At 40.0% G+C, this 13,925-nt stretch overlaps 1 protein-coding gene across 1 annotated transcript in view; it reads left to right on the forward strand.

Moving 5' to 3' along the window:
- The window catches only part of ammecr1 (AMMECR nuclear protein 1), a 70,627-nt gene that overhangs the window by 20,852 nt on the left and 35,850 nt on the right, over positions 1-13,925 (forward strand). Inside the window, exon 2 of the mRNA XM_063011424.1 lies at positions 11,519-11,629. Coding sequence (XP_062867494.1) covers positions 11,519-11,629 — 111 coding nt within the window. The remainder of the gene's footprint in view (positions 1-11,518; positions 11,630-13,925) is intronic.

The raw sequence follows: 13,925 nt of genomic DNA on the forward strand, positions 1-13,925 counted from the left end.
TACTGACTGTAGACCATCTGTTTCTCTACATACTTTTTAATCCTGCTTTAACCCTGTTCTTCAGTGGTCAGAACCACCACAGAGCAGGTATTATTTGGATGGTGGATGATTCTCAGCACTGCAGTGACACTGACATGGTGGTGGTGTGTTAGTGTGTGTGGTGCTGGTATGAGTGGATCAGACACAGCAGCGCTGCTGGAGGTTTTAAATACTGTGTCCACTCACTGTCCACTCTATTAGACACTACTACCTAGTTGGTCCACCTTGTAGATGTAAAGTCAGAGACGATCGCTCATCTATTGCTGCTGTTTGAGTTGGTCATCTTCTAGACCTTCATCAGTGGTCGCTGTCAGCTGAATATTTTTGGTTGGTGGACTATTCTCAGTGAGGTGATTAAAAACTCCATCCACTCCTCTGATCCACTCATACCAGCATAATACACACTAACACACCACCACCACCCAAATAATACCTGCTCTGTAGTGGTCCTGTGAGAGTCCTGATCATTGAAGAACAGTATGAAAGGGGGCTAACAGAGCATGCAGAGAAACAGATGGACTACAGTCAGTAATTGTAGAGCTACAAAGTGCTTTTGTATGGCAAGTGGAGCTGATAAAATGGACAGTGAGTGTAGAAACAAGGAGGTGGTGTTAATGTTATGGCTGTATTTAGAAGTAACAAGATTTTTTTTCCAATCAAGTCATTTTCAATTCCCAATTATGAATCTAATACCGCTTGCTTAATTCTCAGTCTGATCAAGAGGAGCTGGATCACCACATGCCCTGCTGACAAGTGTCCAATCTGCTGTTGGTGGTTGGGCTCTCATACAGAGCTTTATCACATAGGGAGAGCCACCCTGGGCTCCATGTAAACCCTCCCACTCTTGTGCAGGCACCTGGACCAGTCTCAGAGATTTCATATTACAGCGACAGCAGGAAAGGGACTTCATCTGACCTTTCCTCGCTCACACAGCCAATTGTGTTTGTGTGGACACCCGGCCAGATTGGTGGCTCAGCCAAGATCCGAACACACCACAGTGGTGTGCTGACGCATTCTAAAATATTTATTAAACATGGACATGGATCCATGCAGTTGGGCTTGGGTGTAACAGTGGTCTTAAGTGCTAGCCCACCACCACCACAGAGAGTCTCGGAATCGGCTCACCGTTCTTGTCTGTAGCCACCTCTACCGACAGGATCTCTGTTTTACTCTGTACTATTAAAGCTGTCTGTAAAAATCTGCCGTTAGGTGGTGGAAAGTTGAGTCGGAAGATTTACACATGTCAGATGAGCCAAAGAGTTTTTGTGTATTTAAGTAAATTGAGTGTGCTGATCTGAACTAAAAATTAAAAACAAAGTCTAGCAAAGAAAACAGGAGGTTCCTGTGCTCTCTCTACTGCCTGCCCAAATTGTTTTCATAGTTTATGCCCCTGCTGAAGTATTTTTTTTATTTTTTATTTTTTTTAATTTATTTTTAATTTTTCCCCTTTTTCTCCCCCTTTAGCGCATCCAATTGTTCGATTTGCATCGTGCTTCCTCTCTGTCTATGCCGAACCCTGCCCTGACCGAGAAGATCGAAGCTAAACCATATCCCCTCCGAAACATGGGCAGCAGCCGGATGCATTTTTGCCACCCACACATCGATGAGTGTGGCGCCACCTAGCGGTGCATGCGGAGAGACACACCCTAAGGGCACTCTTCCTCATCTCTGTGCAGGCACCTCTAATCAGCCGGCAGAGGTCGTAATCGCATTCTGACACAGAGAGACCCACATCCGGTTCTTTGTCCCGCCCCCATCTGAGCAACCGACCAATCGTTGCTCATACAGCCACTCAGCCTCGAACTGGTAAGGCAGAGCTGGATTCGATACGATGTACTCAGAACCCAGCTCTGGTTGCAGCATGTCTTTTTACCGCTGCACCACCTGAGCGGCTGCATCCCTGCTGAAGTATTTGAAGCAGAGTTCATGTATGTATCTGTTGCTTCTCTTTAGGGCTGCCACTAATGATTACTTTCCATTACGATTACGTTCTCTTCACTGGCTTCCTGTAGCTGCACGCATTCAATTTAAAACACTGATGCTCGCCTACAAAGCCAAAAATGGACCAGCCCCAAGCTACCTTCTCGTGGTCTAATCAAACACCGCTCTGTAGCACGCAACCTCCGAACCACTAGTCTCGCTCGCTCCCAAACTTTTGATGATTTGGGTCTTGGAAATTTTTTACTTTTAGCTTTTCTTTGAAAGCTTGCTACAATCGGCTTCTGACTCTGGCTGCAGACGGCATTTTTTTAAGACTGCGCTTAATGCCACCAACCAGTGACTGGACTAAATACGACTTAGGGTCATGCATGCAGCAAGTAGTGCTGAGGGAAATCATATGAACGCTTATGTGAACGGAAACTTCGTAGAAATGAAAAAGGATCTTTTATAAGTATAGTTTTAAAAACGACACATCGCATTTTTAGCGTTGACGTCATCGACTAGGTCGACCAGTCGAGGCAGCCCTACTTCTCTTGCTATTTTCTTCAAAATTACACAAGGTGTTAGGATTTTAATAATGGCAAAATACACCTATATTTGGCACTGTAACACTCAGTAAGTGCAAAGATAAGAAGGTGTTAATTCTTACTGCTTTAATGAGAGCTTAAGTCTTATCTAGCAGGCTAACATTAGCTGCATAGCATAAACAACATACACTTAGAATTTAAAGTAAAGCAAATATTTTTCTTTTAACTCTCAAGCTATCTATAGCTTCCATTGTTGGTCACTTACATTTAGCAGTGTTTATCCCTTTGAAGCTTAATCACAGACTGCTACTTATTGTGCTTGATTTGATCTACATAGTCTTGTCTGTATATTGTATTGTTTGTAAATTGTAAAGAGTCTACATAGTCTTGTCTGTATATTGTATTGTTTGTAATTGTAAAGAGTCTACATAGTCTTGTATGTATATTGTATTGTTGTAAATTGCAGAGAGCTAACAACAGCCGGAAACAAATTCCTTGTGTGTGTAAATATACTTGGCGAATAAAGCTGATTCTGATTCTGATTCTGATTCTGATTGTAAAGGCAACAGGTTGTTCTAGCATTAGCACAGTAGCAAAAACAAGGCAATTGGTTCTACAGCAGGGGTGTCCACACTTTTGTGGCTTGAAATCTACTATTTCAGTTGACAGGTCATTGCGATTTACTGTTTAATGTAGTCCTCCTCCTTTTTCTTTTTTTTTTTCCGTAAAAACCTTTGAAGCTTTTTAAAATGCACTTCAGTTCCTATGTTGATATTCAGCAATTAGCGTGCAAGCGACTGAAAAATCACACTAACCTTATTCTGATGATTTGCACTGAATGGTGTCAGCCAGGTTTATGTAGTCTGGACACTAGCTGCTGATGCCAATCCTCAAGTGTTCATCAGTAAGGGTGGACCGATATTTAGACTTAATTATTTTCATGTTGAAAAAGGCTGATTCACCCAAGTAGGTTGATCCAAAAATGCTTGTTTTATACGATTGCGTCATGCTTCCTCTCCACCAATGCTGATCCCCGCTCTGATTGAGGAGAACAAAGCTAACCCACGCCCCCTCCGACACAGCTGTATGCATTTTTGTCACCTACACTTTGACGAGTGCAATGCGGATCAGCTCTGTGTACGGATAGACACACCCTGATCTGCACTCTTGTCCCGTCTCTGTTCAGGCTCCATCAATCAGCCAGCAGAGGTCGTATTTGCATTAGTTACGAGAGTCCCTATCCAGCTTAATCCCACCACTATCTGAACAACAGGCCAATCGTTGTTCATGTGGCTGTTCAGCCCAGCCGGCAGACAGAGCTGAGACTCGATACGATGTATTCGAGATCCCAGAACTGGTGTTGCAGTGTGTGTTTTTTACTGCTGCGCCACCTGAGCGGCCTGTTAAATAGTAATTTTTAAATAGTAAAGTGTTCGCCTTTGTGTGGGTCTGAGGCTGATCAAATGCTAGAAGACTAGTTTCTTGTGGCCTATTTTGTTTTTAGTCATGTGTTCTTTCCCTTGCTGTGACCGGACTAAGTACTCAAGCAGGCTGTGTTTATATTTTAAAAGGTATTTTGGATTCATTTCTTCAACAAAACGCAAACTCACTGTGGGTCCCGATTCGTCTCCTTGCTGTCCGTCACTCAAACTATGCATCAAAATAAAACACATAATGAAATGTATATAAGTAATGAAAATGTGGCAATCTGGTCTCACTGTGGTTTACAAGATGTAACGTAAAAGCCTCAACAAGGGGTGTTTGTGTAAAAGTTTGTTTTGTTTTTATGTGCCTGTTAACATTCATTTGTTTAATTATTATTATTTTTCTTTACGACTCATTTTTTTTGGCTCGTGACCCACCCAAGGGTTGCTTGAAAAACCCTGGTTTGAAGTATAGACTGTATGCTATGTGTTAAGACCACACAGGTTCAGTTTTCATAATAAAGTCCTTACACTTAATGCCGTTTTACTTGGAAAGATGGCATTGATTCAGGCTTGCAAGCTGTGAATGCTGGAAAGAAGTGACTGCATAATATAAAGACGGTTTTCTGTAATTGCCTAGCCCTATTATGCCTGGTTAAAAATGTATGAATGAAAGGGCAAGGATAACACACTAGCTGACCTCTAATAATATTATTGGCTTTATTTGAATTCTATAAAGAGATCTTCAACATGAAGGATATGCAATGTTTGGCTAACCTTTGTGTCCTATTCATTATGTTGTCTTTAAAGAACGTTTTTTATATTTTTAAAATCTATTACTAATTTATTTTCATTGGGTGCAAACTGAGACCTTTCGTTAGAAATGAATACGTGTTAGGTTCTCCCCAACCTTTAAGGCTGTCACAGATATCTTATAGCTTATATCTAATGTCACAGCTTCCTTATATGTAAGCGCCCAGCGTGTTAATGAGAATTTAACTGGGTCAAAGGTTTTGAAATCTGAACATCTTCTAATACTAAGAACTGTTGTTGTTCCCAGTGGGCATTTAAATATATGCCAAAGGTGTTGGTCAGCGATTTGTATAGGCCTTTTATACAAGACTTTAACTGTTTTTAGATATCTCTCATTGTGCATTAGCCATTGTCATGTTGAAGCCTTGTCATGAAGAGTTGTCTAGGGAAGTGCCACACTGTCTCTGAACTTTTGGTATGAGTCACTGTTCTGCCAGTGTTTGTCTATGAATATTGCATGACTATACTTTTATACTCTTTATGCACCTAGACAGTAGATGTGGCTAAATTAGCAGAATCAAGCTAAGAAAAGTGTCCACATACTTATGTAAATTTTGTTTGAATAATTCATTTGGAGTCTGTCAACAATTGTATATAAATATTATCTACACCAATCAGGCCTAACATTATGACCACCTTTCTAATATTGTGTTGATCCCCCTTTTGCTGCCAAAACAGCCCTGACCCGTCGAGGCATGGACTCCACTAGACCCCTGAAGGTGTGCGGTCGTATCTGGCACCAAGATGTTAGCAGCAGATCCTTTAACTCCTGTAAGTTGTGAGGTGGTGCCTCCATGGATCGGACTTGTTTGTCCAGCACATCCCACAGATGCTCGATTGGATTGAGATCTGGGGATTTTAGAGGCCAAGTCAACACCTCAAACTCATTGTTGTGCTCCTCAAACCATTCCTGAAGCATTTTTGCTCTGTGGCAGGGCGCATTATCCTGCTGAAAGAGGCCACAGCCATCAGTGAATACCGTTTCCATGAAAGAGTGTACATGGTCTGCAACAATGCTTTGGTAGGTGGTACGTGTCAAAGTAACATCCACATGGATGGCAGGACCCAAGGTTTCCCAGCAGAACATTGCCCAAAGCATCACACTGCCTCCGCCGGCTTGCCTTATTTCCATAGTGCATCCTGGTGGCATGAGTTCCCCAGGTCAGCGACGCACACGCACCCGGCCATCCACGCACACGCACCCGGCCATCCACGTGATGTAAAAGAAAATGTCATTCATCAGACCAGGCCACCTTCCATTGCTCTGTGGTGCAGTTCTGATGGTGCACAGGGGTCAGCATGGGCACCCTGACTGGTCTGCGGCTGTGCAGCCCCATACGCAACAAACTGTGATGCACTGTGTATTCTGACACCTTTCTATCAGAACCAGCATTAAGTTCTTCAGCAGTTTGAGCTACAGTAGCTCGTCTGTTGGATCGGACCACACGGGCCAGCCTTCACTCCCCACGTGCATCAATGAGCCTTGGTCACCCATGACTCTGTTTACCACTGCTCCTTCCTTGGACCACTTTTGATAGATACTGACCACTGCAGACTGGGAACACCCCACAAGAGCTGCGGTTTTGGAGAAGCTCTGAATCAGTCGTCTAGCCATCACAATTTGGCCCTTGTCAAACATTTTTCCTGCTTCTAACATCAACTTTGAGGATAAAATTTTCACATGCTGCCTAATATATCCCACCCACTAACAGGTGCCGTGATGAAGAGATAATCAGTGTTATTGACTCCACCTGTCAGTGCTCATAATGTTATGCCTGGTCGGTGTATATTGGTTCACTTTCTTTCTTGTGACCTGTTCCAGACAAACACACTTATATTTTTTGCTGTCTTCATTTCTGATCCAAGTTTACTGCTGAAAAAACCCTTGAAACTAATCAAGTTAATTTCCTTATGGTACTAGTATACTGCAGAAACACTTAAAACTAATCAAGTTCATTTCCTAAATGATGTTAATTGAAGCACTTTATTTATAATGTATGTTTGCTTTCTTCTGATGAAAAGCACTGTGATCTGCTGACCAAGCATCATCTGTCAGAGCAGATTTTGCCTGAGCGCTTTGGTTTTTAGATGATTAATCAGACTGACCTCTACTTGATGATGAATGTGGACATGCTGTGAGGTTATTCGCATATGCTCTACTAATAATCACTCTCCAAGCTTCTATGACACTATATACATACAGATCTGATAATTTAACAAAATTAAAATTGGGCAGTCATCTGATCAGCCAGCTTGCATGAGCCTCAGTAAATCTCTGAACCGATTGAAGTCAATCAGTAATCTGATTTACGCCCCTTGGCTATGCCAGACTTGCCATTAAGAACTTCATTCTGGTTTTGCAGGCTCCATGAATGAAATGTAATAGCCCTAGATTAACTTGGATCACGAAAGCAAGTCGTACCTGTACACCAATTTTATGCATTGGGAGTACTTGGCTAAGATACACAATGAAAAGCACAACCTCAACACATTTATACACATACACTGATCAGCCATAACATTATAACCACCCCCTTGTTTCTACACTCGCCGTCCATTTTATCAGCTCCACTTACCATGTAGAAGCACTTTGTAGTTCTACAATTACTGACTGTAGTCCACCTGTTTCTCTACATATCTTTTTAACCTGCTTTCACCCTGTTCTTTAATGGTCAGGACCACCACAGAGCAGGTATTATTTAGGTGCTGGATCATTCTCGGCACTGCAGTGACACTGACATGGTGGTGGTGTGTTAGTGTGTGTTGTGCTGGTATGAGTGGATCAGACACAGCAGCGCTGCTGGAGTTTTTAAATACCGTGTCCACTCACTGTCCACTCTATTAGACACTCCTACCTAGTTGGTCCACCTTGTAGATGTAAAGTCAGAGACAATCGCTCCTCTATTGCTGCTGTTTGAGTTGGTCATCTTCTAGACCTTCATCAGTGGTTACAGGACGCTGCCCATGGGGCACTGTTGGCTGCATATTTTTGGTTGGTGGACTATTCTCAGTCCAGCAGTGACAGTGAGGTGTTAACAAACTCCATCAGCGCTGCTGTGTCTGATCCACTCATACCAGCACAACGCACACTAACATACCACCACCATGTCATTGTCACTGCAGTGCTGAGTGGTCCTGTGGGGATCCTGACCATTGAAGAACAGGGTGAAAGGGGGCTAACAAAGCATGCAGAGAAACAGATGGACTACGGTCAGTAAAAGTAGAACTACAAAGTGCTTCTATATGGTAAGTGGAGCTGATAAAATGGACAGTGAGTGTAGAAACAAGGAGGTGGTTTTAATGTTATGGCTGATCAGTGTACATACATATAATGTTTCCTTTAGATGGACAGTCATAGTGGTATAGAAGGTAATAAAAAAGCAGATAGCTTGGCGAAGGAAGCAAGAAACAGAGATTGCTTGGAGATGCATCCCAATAACTGATGCCTACCCAGAAATCAAAGATTACTGCGGAATAAAATGGCAAGAAGATTGGTCTAGCAATTCCCAAAACAAACTGCATGAAATAAGTCCAGACATCAATGTTAAACACAACCCAGACTTCTTTAAAAGGAAAGACCAAACAATTATAACCAGGTGCCAAATTTGACATACTGCCCTCACCCACCGACGACACCTGGTTGGTGAGCAGGCACCAACCTATCAATTATGTGCTACAACCCTCACAATTAAACATATTTTGTTTGAATGTTCTAGAATTTCAGTTATCAGAGACGACTTAAAAGAATTGATTACTCCAATTACAATTCTGAACTTTTCAGGCAGACTTGATATAAAACAAATGATCTGAACAAATAATGATGTACAGTTTTAATATCTGTCTGCCATAAATATAGCCGGTATGTTGCTGATATGGCAATAAACCCATCAAACAAACAAACTTCTTCAGATGGAATAATTTGGTATTGAATATTAAAATATTAGGGCTCGGTGGGTAGCACTGTCGTCTCACAGCAAGAAGGTCCTGGGTTCGATCCCCAGGTGGAGCGTTCCGGGTCCTTTCTGTGTGGAGTTTGCATGTTCTCCCCGTGTCTGCATGGGTTTCCTCCGGGAGCTCTGGTTTCCTCCCACAGTCCAAAGATGTGCACGTGAGGTGAATTGGAGATAAAAAATTGTCTATGACCGTGTGTGACATTAAACTTGAACTGATGAATCTTGTGTTACCAGTAACGTCCTGTCATAAATGTAACCAAAGTGCAGTTCTTTAACAACTGACTTTGGCACTATTTGGCAACTATTTGTGAATGTGAATCACTGCACCTTTAAAGATCATTACACAGAAGGATCGCTGTGTTTGGTCGCCCAGCAGTTTTCGAGTCAAAGTTCAGCTAATTTGAACTTTTAACCTGGTTTCTCTGGAATTGGGTTTGCTGAATTGTTTATTTAATTATTATTAACTTAAAACCTGGTGTGACTGGGACATGGTAATGGTAACATGACACTGTATGGCCAAACTGAACTGATTATTGAGTTTTTGCCCATACAGTGTACATGTGGTGGAGCATTTTATTATTCAGGCTGAAATAAGAGCATCACTACACATTCAGATTGCAAAATTGAAAAGTAGTGTTGTACCACTTTAGCCACCCACATTACATTTTCCTGTGAAGCACACCTGAGTACCATAGTATAGATAAGCACTCTGCAAAATAATAAGAAAGTTTTATGTGATAATGCCAAGACTAACAAAAAGCATATGGGCAGCCAAAATCCCTATCTAAAAGAAAACAAGACACATTAATAATACAGTCTCCAGATGTTTCAAATTTCAAATTGCCTTTAGGTTTAAGTGAGGGAATGAGCCTGCTGTAATAGGTGCCATGTTCAGGGTGTATTTCCACATAGCACCTGGTTTTAGGAGGGGTTGCCTGACCCACTATTAACCTTCTGTTCTGATAAACAACAAATGTTCTGGGCTTTCTGAGGGAGTATTTTATGGTATATACTATGATTTTAGATATCAGAGTATATTGTTTAATGATAATAAATCAAATAATATACCAAGTCCAAAGCCAGTAGACTTCTTATTGTTTGGCTAAACAGTCTTTCGTGGTGGTTGCCCTTTATAAGTACAGATTATACGCCTTATTTTAGCTATAACCGCTGCTGAAACTGAATTTGCCTCCATTTGTTCTTTTAAGCCTTGTTCAGGGTGTATTTCTACAGTACATTGCACCTGGTGTCACGAGGGGTTGCCTGACCCACTATAAAACTAATAAAGTTCTGAGCGTTCTAAAGAAGTATGGTATATACTATGATTTTAGATATCAGAATATATTGCTTAATAATAATGATGATAAATCAAATAATATACCTAAGCTAAGTCCTAAGCCAGTAGACTTTTTATTGTTGGACTAAATACACTCTTAACAGTCTTTCATGGTGGTTGTCCTTCATAAGTTCATATTATACGCCTTACTTAAGACATCACCGCTGCTGAAACTGAATTTGCCTCCATTTGGTTTTTTAAGCCTTGTTCAGGGTGTATTTCTACATTGCATCTGGTGTTCGAGGGGTTGCCTTACCCACTATTAACCTTCTGTTCTGATAAACAACAAAAGTTCTGAGTGTTCTGAGGGAGTGTATTATAGTATACACTGATCAGCCATAACATTAAAACCACCTCCTTGTTTCTACACTCACTGTTCATTTTATCAGCTCCACTTACCATATAAGAAGCACTTTGTAGTTCTACAATTACTGACTGTAGTCCGTCTGTTCCTCTGTATGCTTTGTTAGCCCCCTTTCGTGCTGTTCTTTAATGGTCAGGACTCTCCCAGGACCACTACAGAGTAGGTATTATTTACGTGGTGGATCATTCTCATCACTGCAGTGACACTGACATGGTGGTGGTGCGCCCTGTGAGCAGCGTCCTGTGACCACTGATGGTCTAGAAGATGACCAACTCAAACAGCAGCAATAGATGAGCGATCGTCTCTGACTTTACATCTACAAGGTGAACAAACTAGGTAGGTGTGTCTAATAGAGTGGACAGTATTTAAAAACTCCATCAGCGCTGCTGTCTGATCCACTCATACCAGCACAACACAGCTCATCCACCACCTAAATAATACCTGCTCTGTGGTGGTCCTGTGGGGGTCATGACCACTGAAGAGCAGAGTAAAAGCAGGCTAAAAAGAGTATGTAGAGAAACAGATTAACTACAGTCAGTAATTGTAGAACTACAAAGTGCTTCTATATGGTAAGTGGAGCTGATAAAATGGACAGTGAGTGTAGAAACAAGGAGGTGGTTTTAATGTTATGGCTGATCAGTGTATACTATGATTTTGGATATCCGACTATATTGATTAATGATAATAAATGGAATAATATACCAAGTCCAAAGCCAGTAAAATTCTAATTGTTGGATTAAAAAACAACTCTTAACAGTCTTTTCTATGGTGATTGTACTTCATAAGTACAGATTATATGCTTTACTTTTCTCCATCACCACTGCTAAAACTGAATTTGCCTCCATTTGGTCTTTTAAGCTTAAAACGCTTGTCAGCTGTATCCTCACCGTGATAAGCAGATGCTGAGTACAAAAAACAGCAGCTTTTCCTTCACTATATTATTCTTAATGTTGAATCATCAGTAATAAAATGAAGTGAATAAATTGTGAATGTGCTGCAGATGCTATTTTGGTGTTTCGAGATTACTCACACTTTGAAAATGTAATAAAACACTACGTTTTTGATGTAGATGTAATAGTTTCGTTTGATATTCTAATACGTATTTTTTGTCTTTTCAACAGCCCACTATTTGTCACTTGGAAAATCGGCCGGGACAAGCGGTTGAGGGGTTGTATAGGTACATTTTCTGCCATGAACCTGCACTCAGGACTCAGGGAGTACACCCTTACCAGGTACAATATCTGTTTTTGTTGTTATTAATGTTGTTATTAATGTTTAAAGCAAGTTTCATTTTGTGAATACAATTGGCACATTTTAGCTAATATAAAGAAAAATCTAATTACTATTTACTAGGGCTGGCTCAATACCACTTTTTTATGTCCGATACCGATGCTGCAAATTGAGTATCTGCCGATACTGATACCAATCCGATACGTCATTTCTCCTCTCAAACAACTAAGCAGTAATAATACATGTCTCAATGCACCATGGTTAAACTAGCTATCTAAATATCAGTGCTCAGACTGTAAAACAAATATTCTAAAGGAATAAATACAGAACCTACAACATCACACTTATGCAGAACTGCTGTTTTTATTTGAACTTTTACACACAGAACATTTAGCCGCATTTCTGGCTTGTTTAACAGCACCGTACAAACATTTAAAATAAAATTTAAAGTGCAACTTTATCTGTATTTAACAAATAAATTATAATTTCAATATAAAATTCTAGATCTGTCAACTCTCAAGTCTACACCTTATAGAGGCAGTGAAAAAAATATAAAATAAATAATACAAACTATTATTTATAAATGCTAAAAATGAAACAATTAAATAATAAAAGATAAACAAATGTATCTATCTTTTCCTGGCTTGGACATACCTCACATCCTCAACGAAATTTAATTCATTAGTGTTATGAAATATAACAAACTACACAGTTTCCCGTTTAGCCACAGACGTCCTTTTCAGACTCCAGCAGGGTTTTTAATAATAAGCGCACTTTGGTTTTTAATAATCTAAAAACGTTACAGAACTTTAACGGAAAATCTCAACTCTGCGTCAGTTCTAATTGGTCCATCGCGTTTGATTGACATCCACATCTTCCAATTGTAGACAATTTATATGACACGCTGTAAAACGAGTGTAAAACGCGCCGTAAAACACGCCGTGTTTTTAGATGTGGCAGTAGTAGATGGTTTTTAAAATGCTAGAAGTTTAAGTAGATCAGTGTGTTTTAATTTCTGAATAGCCTTATTTACATTAAGTGTTATTCACATTAAGTGTTATTTACATTAAGTGTTTTATTACATTAAACAACAGTATCAGATCGGATTACACGTTTTTTTTCTTCCGATATCCGATCCAGTGATTTGGGCCAATATCGGACGGATCGGTGCCAGCCCTACTATTTACCTTTAAGTTTTGCTTACGTCCTGACTCACCTTCGTTGGACATTATTCCATAAGACTTAAACCACAGATCCAGATCATTCTACTTTTTATTTTTTTCTACTTTCTCCTTTTAATTGTTAACCTTTGGCTGCTTACTAAGGTGTCATTAGATACAGTATGTGTTAATTATTTAACTATAAATATTTTATTGCTGGTAATATTTCTCGTGGTTTTATGCACAGTGGCTCAGTAGATAGCACTGTCACCTCACAGCAAGAATCTCCTGGGTTTGATTCCCAGGTTAAATTTGGGTCCTTTGGGAGCTCCGGTTTCCTCCCACAGTCCAAAGACGTGCAAGTGAGGTGAATTGGAGATACAAAATTGTCCAAGACTGTTTGACATTAAACTTGTGAACTGATGAATCGTGTGTAACAAGTAACTACCAGAGGTGGAAAGAGTACTAAAATATCGTACTCAAGTAAAAGTACTATTACTTTAATGATTTTTTACTTGAGTACAAGTAAAATTACTAGTCTACAATCTACTCAAGTAAAAAGTAACTAATTTAAAATGTACTCAGAGTAAATGTTACTACGTTACTTTTTTAACAGAAGGAGGGACATCATTTTCCAACAGAAGTTCATAGATGAATGAGGGTTAGGCGGTTAGGGTTGCACTTATAAAAAATATAACGGGTCTTACACAGGAACATGAATAAAATCAAAAACAAACCAGCAGAATCTCACAATCACATTTATGCTGTCAGTTTTACTTCAAATAAATGAACATAAAAAATCACAATATTTCATAATGCTTTGCTATCATTGCAAAATGAAAGCGTACCGTAAACAGCAGAACCGCGACCCAGATCAGTCACACAGCAGCAGCAGAAAATCATAACCACTTATCTGCTTACCTGATCTATATCTGTGTGTTGTCCCATTAGGGATATAATCCACTTTATATAAGACCATCTTGTATGTTTCCAGAATATATAAATCCATACCCAACTGTTTTATCCACCTAACTAATGAAAACTATTGTAGATCATTTATTCTCTCAGCTTTACTGGTAAAAAGCTTAAATTGGTGATTCGTTCACTGAACTGTCATTTATACAACAACCAATGAAGA

Source organism: Trichomycterus rosablanca, chromosome 16, assembly GCF_030014385.1.
Source record: "Trichomycterus rosablanca isolate fTriRos1 chromosome 16, fTriRos1.hap1, whole genome shotgun sequence".
NCBI lineage: Eukaryota > Metazoa > Chordata > Actinopteri > Siluriformes > Trichomycteridae > Trichomycterus > Trichomycterus rosablanca.